This window comes from Zootoca vivipara, chromosome 2 (genome assembly GCF_965207765.1).
Source record: "Zootoca vivipara chromosome 2, rZooViv2.hap1.1, whole genome shotgun sequence".
In the NCBI taxonomy this organism is placed as follows: Eukaryota; Metazoa; Chordata; class Lepidosauria; order Squamata; family Lacertidae; genus Zootoca; species Zootoca vivipara.
In genome coordinates, this window is record NC_142584.1 from 248972 (window position 1) to 263622 (window position 14651).

At 43.0% G+C, this 14651-nt stretch overlaps 1 protein-coding gene across 1 annotated transcript in view; it reads right to left on the reverse strand.

The window, feature by feature from the left end:
• Positions 1 to 14651, reverse strand: part of PBX4 (PBX homeobox 4) — a 49812-nt gene that overhangs the window by 13330 nt on the left and 21831 nt on the right. The window contains exons 3-4 of the mRNA XM_060272192.2: positions 1573 to 1814; positions 330 to 520 (exon numbers count right to left, since the gene is read on the reverse strand). Coding sequence (XP_060128175.1) covers positions 330 to 520; positions 1573 to 1814 — 433 coding nt within the window. The remainder of the gene's footprint in view (positions 1 to 329; positions 521 to 1572; positions 1815 to 14651) is intronic.

The window sequence follows — 14651 nt, forward strand, 5'->3', positions numbered from 1 at the left end:
AGTGTCCCGTTGTGCCAGAAGTGGTTTAGTCATGTTGGCCACATGACCTGGAAAGCTGTCTGTGGACACACGCCAGCTCCCTCGGCCTGAAGCAAGTCGAGTGCTGCAGCCCCATAACCTTTGACTCTACCGTCCAGGGGTCCGTTAACGTTTTACCTTTAACTAAACCATAGGTGCCAATAGATGCCAGTGTTTATTGCCTCCACATTGTTATCAGGTTCAATATTGTCTTTTCCCATTGTGCCCAGTGTCACACTTTGTACAGCCTTCTGTGCCACCAAGATCCTGGACACAAGAAGGGTCTCCCTTGAGCCTTGATCATGTATTACCTTGCATCCAGAAACCGTGAGCGCAGGATCATCACAGCCTCACAAGTGCTCTGTTTCAGCTGCATCTGAATGGTGCTGAACTTTCCATGAATTATATTCACCATGCGCTCAATTTCTTTGGGTGAAATTGGCCTCGTCCTGCTCTGTTCTCGGAGCAGGTTCATCACATGGGTGGTGAACTCACTGCAAGCCTGGAAATAAGAAGCAGAGAGGCATATTTGACTGAAGCCAAGGTCACATTTAATTCAAAACTTATAAATAAATGGTAGTGATAATTATACAACAGACTAGACAAGGGGCAGATAACTTGGCATCACATGCAGTCTAAATATTAATACAAGATTATAATATTTAAAAATATACTTTAGCTTACTTTGTGAGATTTAATATGTAGAAACAGCATATTCTGTAGGCTATGTTACACAGGTCTGATTTTAAAAAAAAACGGCAAAGGGCCATTAGATTTTATTATTAATAGGCAGGTATTCAAATACTTTTTTACACTCTAATATAGTTGTATTGCTGCATACATTTAGGTTTGACCCAATTTGGTTTGTAATTATTTTTATTTGCCCATATCTATACAGAAATGCCAATCAGCTGTACCAATCTCTGCAAAAAGCAGATTGTGCTCTGTTGAAAGTCGCAGAAGTTATGTGAGAAAAAGAAGAATTTTGAAGACCTCTGTACAAAATTCCCCTATGAAACACAGAAGCTGGTGTTGGCTTCTGGAGAAGAAAGGAAGCGATCTCTGCAAACCACTGGTCTGTGGCAAAGTGGTGCAGTTCCAAAGAGGAATGCGCACCCAAAGCTATTGACAGCCACATTTAATGCAACCAAGAATTAGGAAAGGTCATAATCCTGACGCTACATAAAAGCTCACAAAAGGACACAAGACTGCAGCCTAAGTGAATTTATGCCCCCTAACAATTTTACTTCTTCTTTCCCCCCATCTAATATTTTTATTTGTTTTTACAAGTACACATTTATAACAAAGTTGTTTAAATAACCATACTCTGAGATTCTCTGAATCTCCAGACTTCCCTCCATCCCCTACATGGTTCCTTGTACCAATATTTACAACTACATCTCAGTCTATTCTCCATAGCCTATGGAGAAGAGGCTAACACTTTTACTTCAGCATAGTCCAAAGGTGGATGTATACTCCCTGCTCTGTGATCACAAAGGATAAACAATGGTTTTTAACTGAGAGGATAAAAACTCTTCCATGCAGAAAGATCACCTGTTCATATTTCTCTAGCTCAGAGTGGTATATCTGTCGGATCTGTGACAGCTTGGCCCTGTAGTCAGAGTGCTCAATGCTATTGTCATTTGGACAGCCACCTGAAGTTGCTGCTATGGCCGCAGGTCCTCCTCTTCCCCGCTTCTCCGGCCCGGAGACACCCTCTGCCAGCAACATGTTATCAAGTCTCATTAGCTGAGCATCAGGGGGATCTTCTTCCTGAATACCACGTATACTTAACACTGGATAAATATAAATAGGGAGCAGAGGGTTATTTCAGAAGCAGAGAAAACAACGTAGGAGTTTATTTGCCCCATGATCTCTTTGCACGTACAGTAACTACCATGACCTCAGAATGCATAGCCCCCAAACAAAAGGCTAACAAAGATTGAAGAGTTTATTTATGCTTCATATGCAGTTGCACTCAAAGGCGGGAGCTGAGGCTAGAGAGGAGAGAGCCCATCTCCAGGGCAGGGGAAAACAACAACAACAGGAAGACACATGTGGTCAATAGCATCCCAAACTATTTGCATTTCCCACACGGAAGCACACATCGAACACATTCAAAGGCCAATGGAGAGCATAGCCTAATGAAAATTTCAACACATGCAACAAATTCTTGACTATTTTATATTGTCATTTGGAACTCCTTCCTAAGCTTCGTCCTTGTTCTCTGAAGTCCTCTCTAAAGCCAAGTGTCTCAGAGGTTCACTTTTTAAAACGGAAGTGGTTCTGTGCCATTTCCTCAGCTAGAAGAAACCTGTAGCAGCCATTGACTGCTATATAATACAAATGTTCAAACTTACACCTTCTTCCATGGGTAGAAAAACCCATATGCCCAGTAGACACTGGAGCCTTTAAAAAAATGAGCTTGGAAAATAGATGCTGAAGAGGGGGAAGGGGTTACAATTTCATTGCCCCTTTCCTCCAAATAGTATACATGATTCTCCCTCATTCCAATTTAACTTCAGTAGTCTAAGGCAGGCATAGGCAAACTCGGCCCTCCAGATGATGGGAATTATAGTCTCAAAATATCTGGAGGGCCGAGTTTGCCTATGCCTGGTCTAAGGTGACCCAGGGCAACATACAGAGAGTTGTTAATGGAAACAGAAAACCAATTAAAATTAAAAGACTTTAATGAAATCAGAGAGAATGTAACTGAATGGTTGCAGTATTTTCAGTTAAATCAAATGTTTGAGAATGATAAAAAGATAGGATTTGCGTATGAAATCTCAACTTTTCAGAGAGAAATAATAGAAAATGAAATTAAATTACTTTCTAAAATGTACAATCTGTTGTTGGGAATGGGAAACGAAGGATGAAGAGGTCAAGTCAGTCATGATTAAATGGGCACAAGATGTGGGACATAATATTCAGATGATGGAATGGGAAAAATTATGGAAGAATGATATAAAATTTACAGCGATTAAAGAAAGGAAAGTCCTGTAGGAAAGGAAAGGAAAGTCCTGTAGGAAAGGAAAGTCCGATGCTGTAAAGAAAAATATTGCATAGGAACCTGGAATGTAAGAACCATGAATAGAGGTAAGCTGGATGTGGTCAAAAATGAGATGACAAGAATAAATATCGACATCCTGGGCATCAGTGAACTAAAATGGAAGGGAATGGGCGAATTCAGTTCGGATGACTATCATATCTACTACTGTGGGCAAGAATCCCGTAGTAGAAATGGAGTGGCCCTCATAGTCAACAAAAGAGTGGCAAAAGCTGTAAAAGGTAAAGGGACCCCTGACCATTAGGTCCAGTCGTGACCGACTCTGGGGTTGCGCGCTCATCTCGCATTATTGGCCGCGGGAGCCGGCGTACAGCTTCCAGGTCATGTGGCCAGCATGACAAAGCTGCTTCTGGCAAACCAGAGCAGCACATGGAAACACCGTTTACCTTCCCGCTGTAGCGGTTCCTATTTATCTACTTGCATTTTGACGTGCTTTCGAACTGCTAGGTTGGCAGGAGCTGGGACCAAGCAACGGGAGCTCACCCCGTCACAGGGATTCGAACCGCCGACCTTCTGATCAGCAAGCCCTAGGCTCAGTGGTTTAACCACAGCGCCACAAAAGAGTGGCAAAAGCTGTAATGGGATGCAATCTCAAAAATGACAGAATGATCTCGATACGAATCCAAGGCAGACCTTTTAACATCACAGTAATCCAAGTTTATGCACCAACTACCGGTGCTGAAGAAAGTGAAATTGACCAGTTCTATGAAGACTTACAACACCTTCTAGAAATGACACCAAAGAAGGATGTTCTTCTCATTACAGGGGATTGGAATGCTAAAGTAGGGAATCAAGAGATAAAAGGAACAACTGGCAAGTTTGGCCTGGGAGTTCAAAATGAAGCAGGGCAAAGGCTAATAGAGTTCTGTCAAGAGAACAAGCTGGTCATCACAAACACTCTCTTCCAACAACACAAGAGACGACTCTACACATGGATATCACCAAATGGGCAGCATCGAAATCAGATTGATTATATTCTCTGCAGCCAAAGATGGAGAAGCTCTATACAGTCAGCAAAAACAAGACCTGGAGCTGACTGTAACTCAGATCATCAGCTTCTTATAGCAAAATTCCAGCTTAAACTGAAGAAAGTAGGAAAAACCACTGGGCCAGTAAGATACAATCTGAATCAAATCCCTTATGAATACACAGTGGAAGTGGGGAACAGGTTTAAGGATTTAGATTTGGTGGACAGAATGCCTGAAGAACTATGGATGGAGGCTCGTAACATTATACAGGAGGCAGCAACGAAAACCATCCCAAGGAAAAGGAAATGCAAGAAAGCAAAATGGCTGTCCAACGAGGCCTTACAAATAGCGGAGGAGAGGAGGCAAGCAAAATGCAAGGGAGATAGGGAAAGATACAGGAAACTGAATGCAGATTTCCAAAAAACAGCAAGGAGAGACAAGAGGGTCTTCTTAAATGAGCAATGCAAAGAAATAGAGGAAAACAATAGAATGGGGAAAACCAGAGATCTGTTCAAGAAAATTGGAGATATGAAAGGAACATTTCGTACAAAGATTACCATAATCAAGGACAAAAGTGGTAAGGACCTAACAGAAGCAGAAGACATCAAGAAGAGGTGGCAAGAATACACAGAGGAATTATACCAGAAAGATATGGAGGTCTCGTACACCCCAGGTAGTGTGGTTGCTGACCTTGAGCCAGACATCTTGGAGAGTGAAGTCAAATGGGCCTTAGAAAGCACTGCTAATAACAAGGCCAGTGGAAGTGATGATATTCCAGCTGAACTATTTAAAATTTTAAAAGATGATGCTGTTAAGGTGCTACACCCAATATGCCAGCAAGTTTGGAAAACTCAGCAATGGCCAGAGGATTGGAGAAGATCAGTCTACATCCCAATTCCAAAGAAGGGCAGTGCCAAAGAATGCTCCAACTACCGCACAATTGCGCTCATTTCACACGCTAGCAAGGTTATGCTTAAAATTCTACAAGGCAGGCTTAGGCAGTATGTGGACCGAGAACTCCCAGAAGTGCAAGCTGGATTTCGAAAGGGCAGAGGAACCAGAGACCAAATAGCAAACATGCGCTGGATTATGGAGAAAGCTAGAGAGTTCCAGAAAAACGTCTACTTCTGCTTCATTGACTATGCAAAAGCCTTTGACTGTGTCGACCACAGCAAACTATGGCAAGTTCTTAAAGAAATGGGAGTGCCTGATCACCTCATCTGTCTCCTGAGAAATCTCTATGTGGGACAAGAAGCTACAGTTAGAACTGGATATGGAACAACTGATTGGTTCAAAATTGGGAAAGGAGTACGACAAGGTTGTATATTGTCTCCCTGCTTATTTAACTTATATGCAGAATTCATCATGCGAAAGGCTGGACTAGATGAATCCCAAGCCGGAATTAAGATTGCCGGAAGAAATATCAACAACCTCAGATATGCAGATGACACAACCTTGATGGCAGAAAGCGAGGAGGAATTAAAGAACCTTTTAATGAGGGTGAAAGAGGAGAGCGCAAAATATGGTCTGAAGCTCAACATCAAAAAAACCAAGATCATGGCCACTGGTCCCATCACCTCCTGGCAAATAGAAGGGGAAGAAATGGAGGCAGTGAGAGATTTTACTTTCTTGGGCTCCTTGATCACTGCAGATGGTGACAGCAGTCACGAAATTAAAAGACGCCTGCTTCTTGGGAGAAAAGCAATGACAAACCTAGACAGCATCTTAAAAAGCAGAGACATCACCTTGCCGACAAAGGTCCGTATAGTTAAAGCTATGGTTTTCCCAGTAGTGATGTATGGAAGTGAGAGCTGGACCATCAAGAAGGCTGATCGCCGAAGAATTGATGCTTTTGAATTATGGTGCTGGAGGAGACTCTTGAGAGTCCCATGGACTGCAAGAAGATCAAACCTATCCATTCTTAAGGAAATCAGCCCTGAGTGCTCCCTGGAAGGACAGATCGTGAAGCTGAGGCTCCAATACTTTGGCCACCTCATGAGAAGAGAAGAATCCTTGGAAAAGACCCTGATGTTGGGAAAGATTGAGGGCACTAGGAGAAGGGGACGACAGAGGACAAGATGGTTGGACAGTGTTCTCGAAGCTACGAACATGAGTTTGACCAAATTGCGGGAGGCAGTGCAAGACAGGAGTGCCTGGCGTGCTATGGTCCATGGGGTCACGAAGAGTCGGACACGACTAAACGACTAAACAACAACAAAAAGAAAATTATATGAAAATGATGTATAGAAGGTATCTAACTCCAGTTAAATTAGCAAAAAAATGTATAAAACGAAGAAAAGCAAGTGTTAGAAATGTAAAGTAGCAGGGGGGACATTTCATATGTGGTGAGATTGCAAAATTATTAAGAAATATTGGGAAATGCTTTATAATGAAATGAAGAAAATGTTTAGGATAACCTTTGTTAAAAAAAACCAGAAGCTTTGTAATAGGTATAATAGGAGTGGATGCGCCAAGAGCACAAAAGAGATCTGTTTACGTATGCAAAAACGGCCGCACAAATTTTTACTAGCCTGTAATGGTGTTGTTGCGGCTACTTTCGAGTAATGACGTCCGAGTCTGCTGTCTTTTAAGGTTTTGTTGTGCATAGTATTTACAGTGCAGAGATAGCAAAAAACATGACCGCTCAGTCACTCGCAGAATCTGGGAGTGAACGTTTCCTGTTGTGTGACCAGCATAAGAGTTTGGGCACCCCAAAACGCCTCCTCCCGACCTTACGTTTGGTGGTGCGCCTTAATTCGGGCGCCGGAAGGGGCTGCATGTCCCCCTCCACCTGCAGGGTGAGGCGTTGCAAAGGCTCTCCCAGATCATTGAGCTCTGACGCCTCTGTCCCGCTGACTTCCTGATTTCGCTCACCTGACCCGCTGCTGCTGCTCTCACTGGGCAAAGAGCTGGTGAGCAGGATGGGGGGGGCTCCCTGTACGGAGGCCCCTGACATAGCCCAACATTGGAGAGAAGATGGTGTCCCATCTAAAGAAGATGGGCAAATTAAACGAATGGAATATGGTGAAATGTCAAAACTGACGATGAAATTAAGAGGAAGAGACGATAATGAATTTAAGGAAGAATGGAAGATGTTTATTGCATATATACAGAAGCAATGTACACAGGTTAATATGTTAGCAGGGTTTTAAGAACACTTGTAATGTTATCATGAATGGATAATAGATTATTTAAATATGTTAGAAACTTAATAATGGACATGCTGTATTTTGATAAATAATTGAACCAAGGAAGGGATTAGAGGGAAGTCCATTGTTTTGTATTGTTTTTGTTTTTCATGTTTGTTATTTTTGGAAAATTAATAAAAAGTTATAAAAAAGAAGAACAGGGGTTTGAAAAAGAGTCATCCCAATATAATTCTGTCTTCTACACCACATTGGTTGCTTTCTTTCATGTGTTTGCAGGCCAAGGTTACTGCTTCATATTTCTCATTTAGTCCCTATGCCTCTCCTGCGGCCCCACATACTTCCCACACTTGCTCTCTAGGGTAGGTGGAATTGGGCTGCAAGAGAGGCAGGGCCTCAACACACTTCCCTCCTTTTCCACAATCCATCTTTCCTAGCCCAGGCAGACCAGAGCACAAGGGCTGCGCAATGACAGTATCTCAGATAACGCAGATCACCTGGGACTCGGGAATAGCTCAGTCCAGACCATCAACTGGCAGGTTGTAGGAGTCAAATGGCTGTGAGCATTTGCAATGCCACCTGTTGCACACCTGCATCCTAAATGCTAAATTCATCTCACCAGACCTGAAAGAAGCTCTCAGAAGTTCTATTAGTCAAAAATAATTTTTATTAAATCCAAAAGATTTAACAGGATTCAAAAATTAGTCACAGGTTATAGTGTGGGCTTTTAATTGCATGGTAACTTACCATAAGTTCCCATGTAAAAGAGCTTCTCTTCATTCAGACAATGCACTTTAAATTATTTTCCAAGGAAAGAATGGATTTGTCTCTGTTAATTAGCTGAGAGAAACTGTTATCTTTGTTAAATAGCCTCAAAATAACACTTGAACCAAATTACTTTAATATTTATCCTAATCAGTTAATTAATCAATTAAATGAGTAATAGTACAACAATAAATTGACTAAAAGAAACCTTTCCATTGGTTGGCAGCCCTAATTTTTATGAATGCTTTTAATGGACAATTCTCAGCCCCATAAACCCCTGAGAACCTGGGCAGCCAGATCCACTAACATGCCATGGTTTGTTCTGATCGCTAATCATAACACTCTCTACATATTCATCAAAATGGAAAATAATTAGACTGAGCCAAGTGAAATTCCCATCATTTCTAATTAGCCCTTAATTAAAACACATCACAACCTAAGGTACTGAGGCATCACTCAATATGCAAATGCAATCATTGCAATATATTTACATATCATTAATTAACACGCTGCAGTGCTGTAATGAACTGTACGAGAGCACCAGTGCCAAAACAAGAATGATATGCCATTTGTTTAGGCTTGTTTTCCAATCCAGATTTTTCTCTTCCATGTGGCAACAGAGCAGCAGGGCTCATAGTACTGTCTTATGATGGAACACTTGTGCTACTAGAGAGGAAAAACATATCTATTGATTAACTGAAATATTCAAGAGGCAGACACCGGATGATCAAGCTGATTCAGACAACTGAAGTTAAGCCCCTGCCGAAATGTCGAGTTCTCTTTAGGGACCAAGGAAGATAAGGTTCAACTAGTGTTAGGAAAATGGTAACGTGTCAATAAAAACAGCAGCACTGGCAAACAGTGGTTAAAGGACCTGGTAACGTTTCAACTCAAGAGAATTTGGAAGAAGAGAGGGAGCTCAGTGATTGAGCTTAAGTGGCAACGCTAATATGTTTTTGGCCTACAACTCCCATGATCCCTAGCTAGCAGGACCAGTGGTCAGGGATGATGGGAATTGTAGTCTCAAAACATCTGGAGGGCCGAGGCTGAGGAAGCCTGATTTAAGTATTTGAATGGCAATCCTTAATTTGCTCATGTAGAACAGGCTGAGGCCTCTGCAGGCCTGAGCACCCAACCCCACTTACTTTGCACCTGGACCGCAACACACCCTCTGATCCCAAGGACCTTATAATCGACCCTCAGTTGCAAGATGAAATATTTTGGCCATGCCAAGGAGGAGGAGAGACAGGGAAGCATCCCTTCAGATCCCTCCTCCTTCGTGCTACTGAGCAGCAGCAGCAGCAGCAGCAGCAGTGGCGTTGGCAGAATCTTCCCTTCCTTATAAGCCCCAGCTGCTGCTATTAACACTGCAAAGAAGATAGTGTAATGAGCTAATTTCCATATATATCAGCAGCTCAAGTATTCTGGCTCCATCAATGACTCAGTGTTGTCCTGACTCAGTTCAGAATATGACCACAGTTAAAGGAGCTGCCAACTAAGATTTTACTGGAATATATTCCTATGCCTACTTGCTTGGGAGTAAGCAAGCACAGGATCAGGCTGCACATGCAAAATCAACTAGAAACACTAATAATACGTGCTGCTGCTCCTCCAAGTGCATGGGCATATGTTCAAAGACACTTTCAGCGTTAGAAAAAGAAGAACAGAAAGATGCTCTCAGGTCAAATCTAGACTGCAAACACACAAGACAGTTAAAGCACGTGACTTCCCCCAAAGAACCCTGGAAATTGTAGGTAAAAGGTAAAGGTAAAGGACCCCTGGACAGTCAAAGGTGACTATGGGGTTGTGGCGCTCATCTCGCTTTCAGGCGAACGGAGCCAGCATTTGTCCATAGACAGCTTTCCGGGTCATGTAGCCAGCAGGACTAAATCAGTTCTGGCACAACGGGACACCGTGATGGAAACCAGAGTGCACAGAAATGCCGTCTACCTTCCCACCTATTTATCTACATCAGGCATCCCCAAACTTGCAGCCCTCCAGATGTTTTGGACTACAATTCCCATCTTCCCTGACCACTGGTCCTGCTAGCTAGGAATCATGGGAGTTGTAGGCCAAAACATCTGGAGGGCCACAGTTTGGGGATGCCTGATCTACATGCACTGGCATGCTTTTGAATGGCTAGATTGGCAGGAGCTGGGACTGAGCAACGGGAGCTCACTCCGTCGCGGGGATTTGAATCGCCGACCTTCTGATCGGCAAGCCCAAGAGGCTCAGTGATTTAGACCACAGCGCAACCAGTGTTGGGAATTGTAGCTCAAAAGTATGATGTTACAAACGGAATAAGACGGGGATGTCTCCGGTCACCATTATTGTTTATACTGGTTCCTTGAAGTTCTGGCGAACATTATAAGAGCAGAGGAAAGTATAAAAGTATAAAACCAAGTTGCTGGTTCTAAACTCAATAAGGTAAAAATTAAAATGTTGGTGAAAAATATGAATGTACAATTAAAAGAAAAATTACAACAGATCACAGAAATACGTGGGGGGGAGGAGAGTAAATATAAATGTATTCAAAGACAATTACATACCTACATGGAAAGAAATAAAGAGGGATTTGGAAGTATGGGGAAGGATGAAATTATCATTTTGGGGTAGAATATCTGCTGTGAAAATGAATATGAGGGGAAAGACTTCATCAGGCCAGGCCTTCTTCCGCCTGCCTTCCCCCACCCTTCAGTCTCTGCGTCTCAATTTTTGTATTGTATTATTTTATGCACTGTGGCTTGCAGTTGTTTTATTGATTGTAGTTTAGAAATTATTTATTGTAATTGTTAAGAGTGGATTTCTGTTTAATTTTTATATGCTGATATTATTCTATACTATTCTAATGATTGTTGAATGTTACTTTATTTTATGTAAGGTTGCTTATTTTAAAAGTATGTTTTATTATTACATTTTTGTATTGCATTAGATTGTTATAAGGAGTACATTTTTTGTTTCTTAAGCTTGTAAACTGCCTTGGGTACTGTAAGATAGAAAGACGGTATACAAATTAAAAGTGATGATGATGATGAATGTAATACCAAGAAGGCTTTTTTTATTTCAATCTGTAATAGGTGGAACGGGACACTTCAAAGAATGGCAGAAAGTAATATCAAGATTTATCTGGCAGGGGAATATAAATTACTAAATCATTCCAAAGAAAGAGGAGGCTTCTCTTGCCAGATTTGAAGTTATGTTATGAAGTGTCCTGTCTCTGCGGGTTGTGGGAATGGATCTTGCTAAAAATACAGGTTTATGAGACTTGGAGGGTCATGATAATAGATTTGGGTGGCACGCTTATTTGTGGTATGATATTACAAAAGTACATAAAGGATTCCAGAACCATTTGATAAGAAAGTCAATCTATGAGGTATGGGATAGGTACAAGAATACATTAGAACAAAGAACACCATGGTGGCTCTCTCCATTGGAAGCAATCTCAGTTTAAAAAGTAAATATGAGAGGCGAGTGGGCCACCTATAAAGACTTGTTAAAAGAGACAATTAAAATTGAAAATTGAAAAAATGAGGATATTAGAGAATTGTTGAGGGATTCTCCACAATTAAATGATGTTTTCAAGTTGACAAAAAAAGGTTTCGATACGAGATCCGAGGTTTGAAATAGATCTGTTGGGAAATCATGTGAAAGTTTTATCAAAAATGTACAAATTACTTTTAGAATGGCATACAAGTGAAGAAGAAGTTAAGGCAGTGGTGATACATTGCACCCCCAAACTTCGGCCCTCCAGATGTTTTGGACTACAATTCCCATCATCCCTGACCACTGGTCTTGTTAGCTAGGGATCATGGGAGTTGTAGGCCAAAACATCTGGAGGGCCACAGTTTGGGGATGCCTGGGCTAGAGACTTTGGATATAATATCCAACTTTCATCCTGGGAAAAGTTATGGAAAGAGGAAATATAATTTACTACATGCTGTTCATTGAAATAAAATAATATGAAAATGATATATCATTGGTATCTAACACCGAGTAAAATAGCTAAAATGTACAAAACAAGTTCTAAACTGTGTTGGAAATATAAAGAGAAAGAGGAAACTTTTTACCATATGTGGTGGCCATGGACCTCGGGTTAAGAACTTAACTCATTTTGGAGGTCCATTCTTAACCTGACGTACCACTTTAGCTAATGGGGCCTCCCACTGCCGCCGTGGCATGATTTCTGTTCTCATCCTGAAGCAAAGTTCTTAACCCGAGGTACTATTTCTGGGTTAGCAGAGTCTGTAACCTGAAGCGTCTGTAACCCAAGGCACCACTGTACTTGGTTTAAAACCTACCGGTAGTAGTTCTGGTGAGGTTCATGTTGCCATTTCTGCCTTAGCACCACCTTCTGCAATTATTCCAGAACTCTTCCTCTTCAATATTCCCCTACTAAAGGGAGTGGTCTGAGAACAATGGGGGGGGTGCCAAGAAGCTTTATATTTAAGGATCAGGACACTCTTAGGACCCCTCCAACAAACACGAATAATGTTAAGTGCCCTTGTTGATCGGCTGTCTTAAAATTAGAAAAAGTCAAAACACAAGAGGTGGCCTAGCCCTAGATCTACATAGTGGCAGAGAATCATCACATTTAGTGAGAGAAACACCAATTTTTCTCATAGTTTACCATTGGTTCTTGTAAGCTTGCTGGCACCTGACTGAAGGGAAAAGGGAGGCCCAATATGTGAAACTGATTCAGAACTGAGACCCAGCTTGTGTCCCTAAATCGTTAAAACAGAGCCTCAACTATGACTACACTATGACCAGGTCTTTGTTTGCTTGAAGCGGTAACATCTGCTCCCCATAATTTAAATAAGGAACAGACAGGACATCAGACATTCAAAAACCTATGAGACCTAAACAAATCCGGCGTAACTATGGGGTTGCAATCCCTTGGTACAAATATGTTCAACTTGAAATGAATTTCAACTTGCACATTTTAAAAGATGCAAACTGCACACCCAGAAAGGCAAATCCCACCAGGAAACACATTTCATTAAGCAGAGCTTGCGAACTTGTGCTCTTTCAGCTGCGGAAAGGGGGAGAGCAAACCCAATAAAGATAAAACCAGCAGCAATTGCTGTTAAGAGAAAACAGAATATGCTACCCACAAAGCCAGCATGCCCAGGTTGCTCTTTGCAATGTTTCCTAAGCCTTTTCTAGCCCAGGAAATATCACTGTAACCAATAACATATATCTGTAGTTACTAGAGGAAAACCCACAAAGAGCAGCCTCTTCTCCTAGTCTTTCCATTACTTTGAACACGTATAGGCCTGGGTTATGCAACATTAAAAAAAAAAAAGAATTCTCAAGTTACTGAAAATCTAGTCACTAAGACCTTGAATGAGCAATTGATCACTGAGCATCAGGGGTGTGTTTCTAATTCGTATCATATACAGAAAGCAAATGTAACCAAGGATAGAGACAGACACTAGCTTTCAAAAGAGCTGAAGGAAGTACAATTCTTCATTTTCCATTACACCACGGGTGTCAAACACAAGGCCCGGGGGCCAAATCCGGCCCGCCAGACCTCATCATGTGGCCCGCCGAGCGCCCCAGCCAGCGGGACCCAGCAGCGGGACCTTGCTGCTGAAGCGCCGCGCCGACAAAGCGCTGACAAACAGCTGGGGCCTGGGGGGGGGGTAGAAAGGCGGCCAGAGCAGCGCTGCGTGGAGCACCCCGAGCCACAGCAGGAGGAGGAGGCAGCTTGCCGGGTCAGCGCCCAGCAGCGCCGCACGGAGAGTCCCGAGCCTCTGCGACGCAGCAGTGCTCTGTAGCACTTTGAATCCTCCTCCTCCTGCCACGGCTCGGCGCCTGGAAACGGCTGCTGCTGCTGCTGAAGCACAGACAAAGCACCCAGCAGCGCCGCGTGGAGGAGGAGGAGGATTCAAAGTGCTACAGAGCACTGCTGCGTACCAGAGGCTCGGGACTCTCCGCACGGCGCTGCCGGGCACTGACCCGGCAAGCCGCCTCCTCCTCCTCTTGCCTCACCTCCTCCTCCTCCTGCCGTGGCTCAGCCTCATGAATGTGAGCTCAGCAGCGGCTCAGCCTCACGAACGTGCAACTCTGAGGCTTTACGCACGTCTCCTAAAACGGACACCCGCTGCCTCATGCTGCACGGGAAATGCTTTTTGCCCCTGGGTCCCTTCGCGCTCTTTTCTGGCGCTGAATCAAGGCGGCGACCCCCCCCTTCCCTTTCTTTCTTCCTCTCTCTCGTTCTTATTCTTTCTTTCCCTCTCCTTCCTTCCTTCTTTATCTCTGTCTTCTCTCCCTCTTTCTTTTTCTTTCCTTCTTTATTCCCTTCCTTCTTTCCTACTCTTCTTTCTCTCCCCTCTTTCCTTCCTTCATCTCTCCCTCCCACTCCCTCTTTTCTTCCTTTCTTCCTACCTCCCCTCCCCTCCCTCTCCCTCTCCCTCTCCTCAGAAACATAGGATGCTGCTTTATACTTCTGGCCCTTAAACCCTGGAACCAGGAGAACAGCTCCAGTGAGTCAACCTTAGCCAGTCCCTTTGGTGAAGGGTGGTGGCTCACTGGCAGAACATCTGTCCTGCATGCAGAAGGACCCCAGCATCTCCAGGTACCAGTAGCTCTGCAAAGCTCCTGCATGAAACCCTAGCGAGCCTCCACCACCCAGTGCAGTTACCAAAAATCATTTTTCAATAAATTGTACAATAATTGTACATTTGA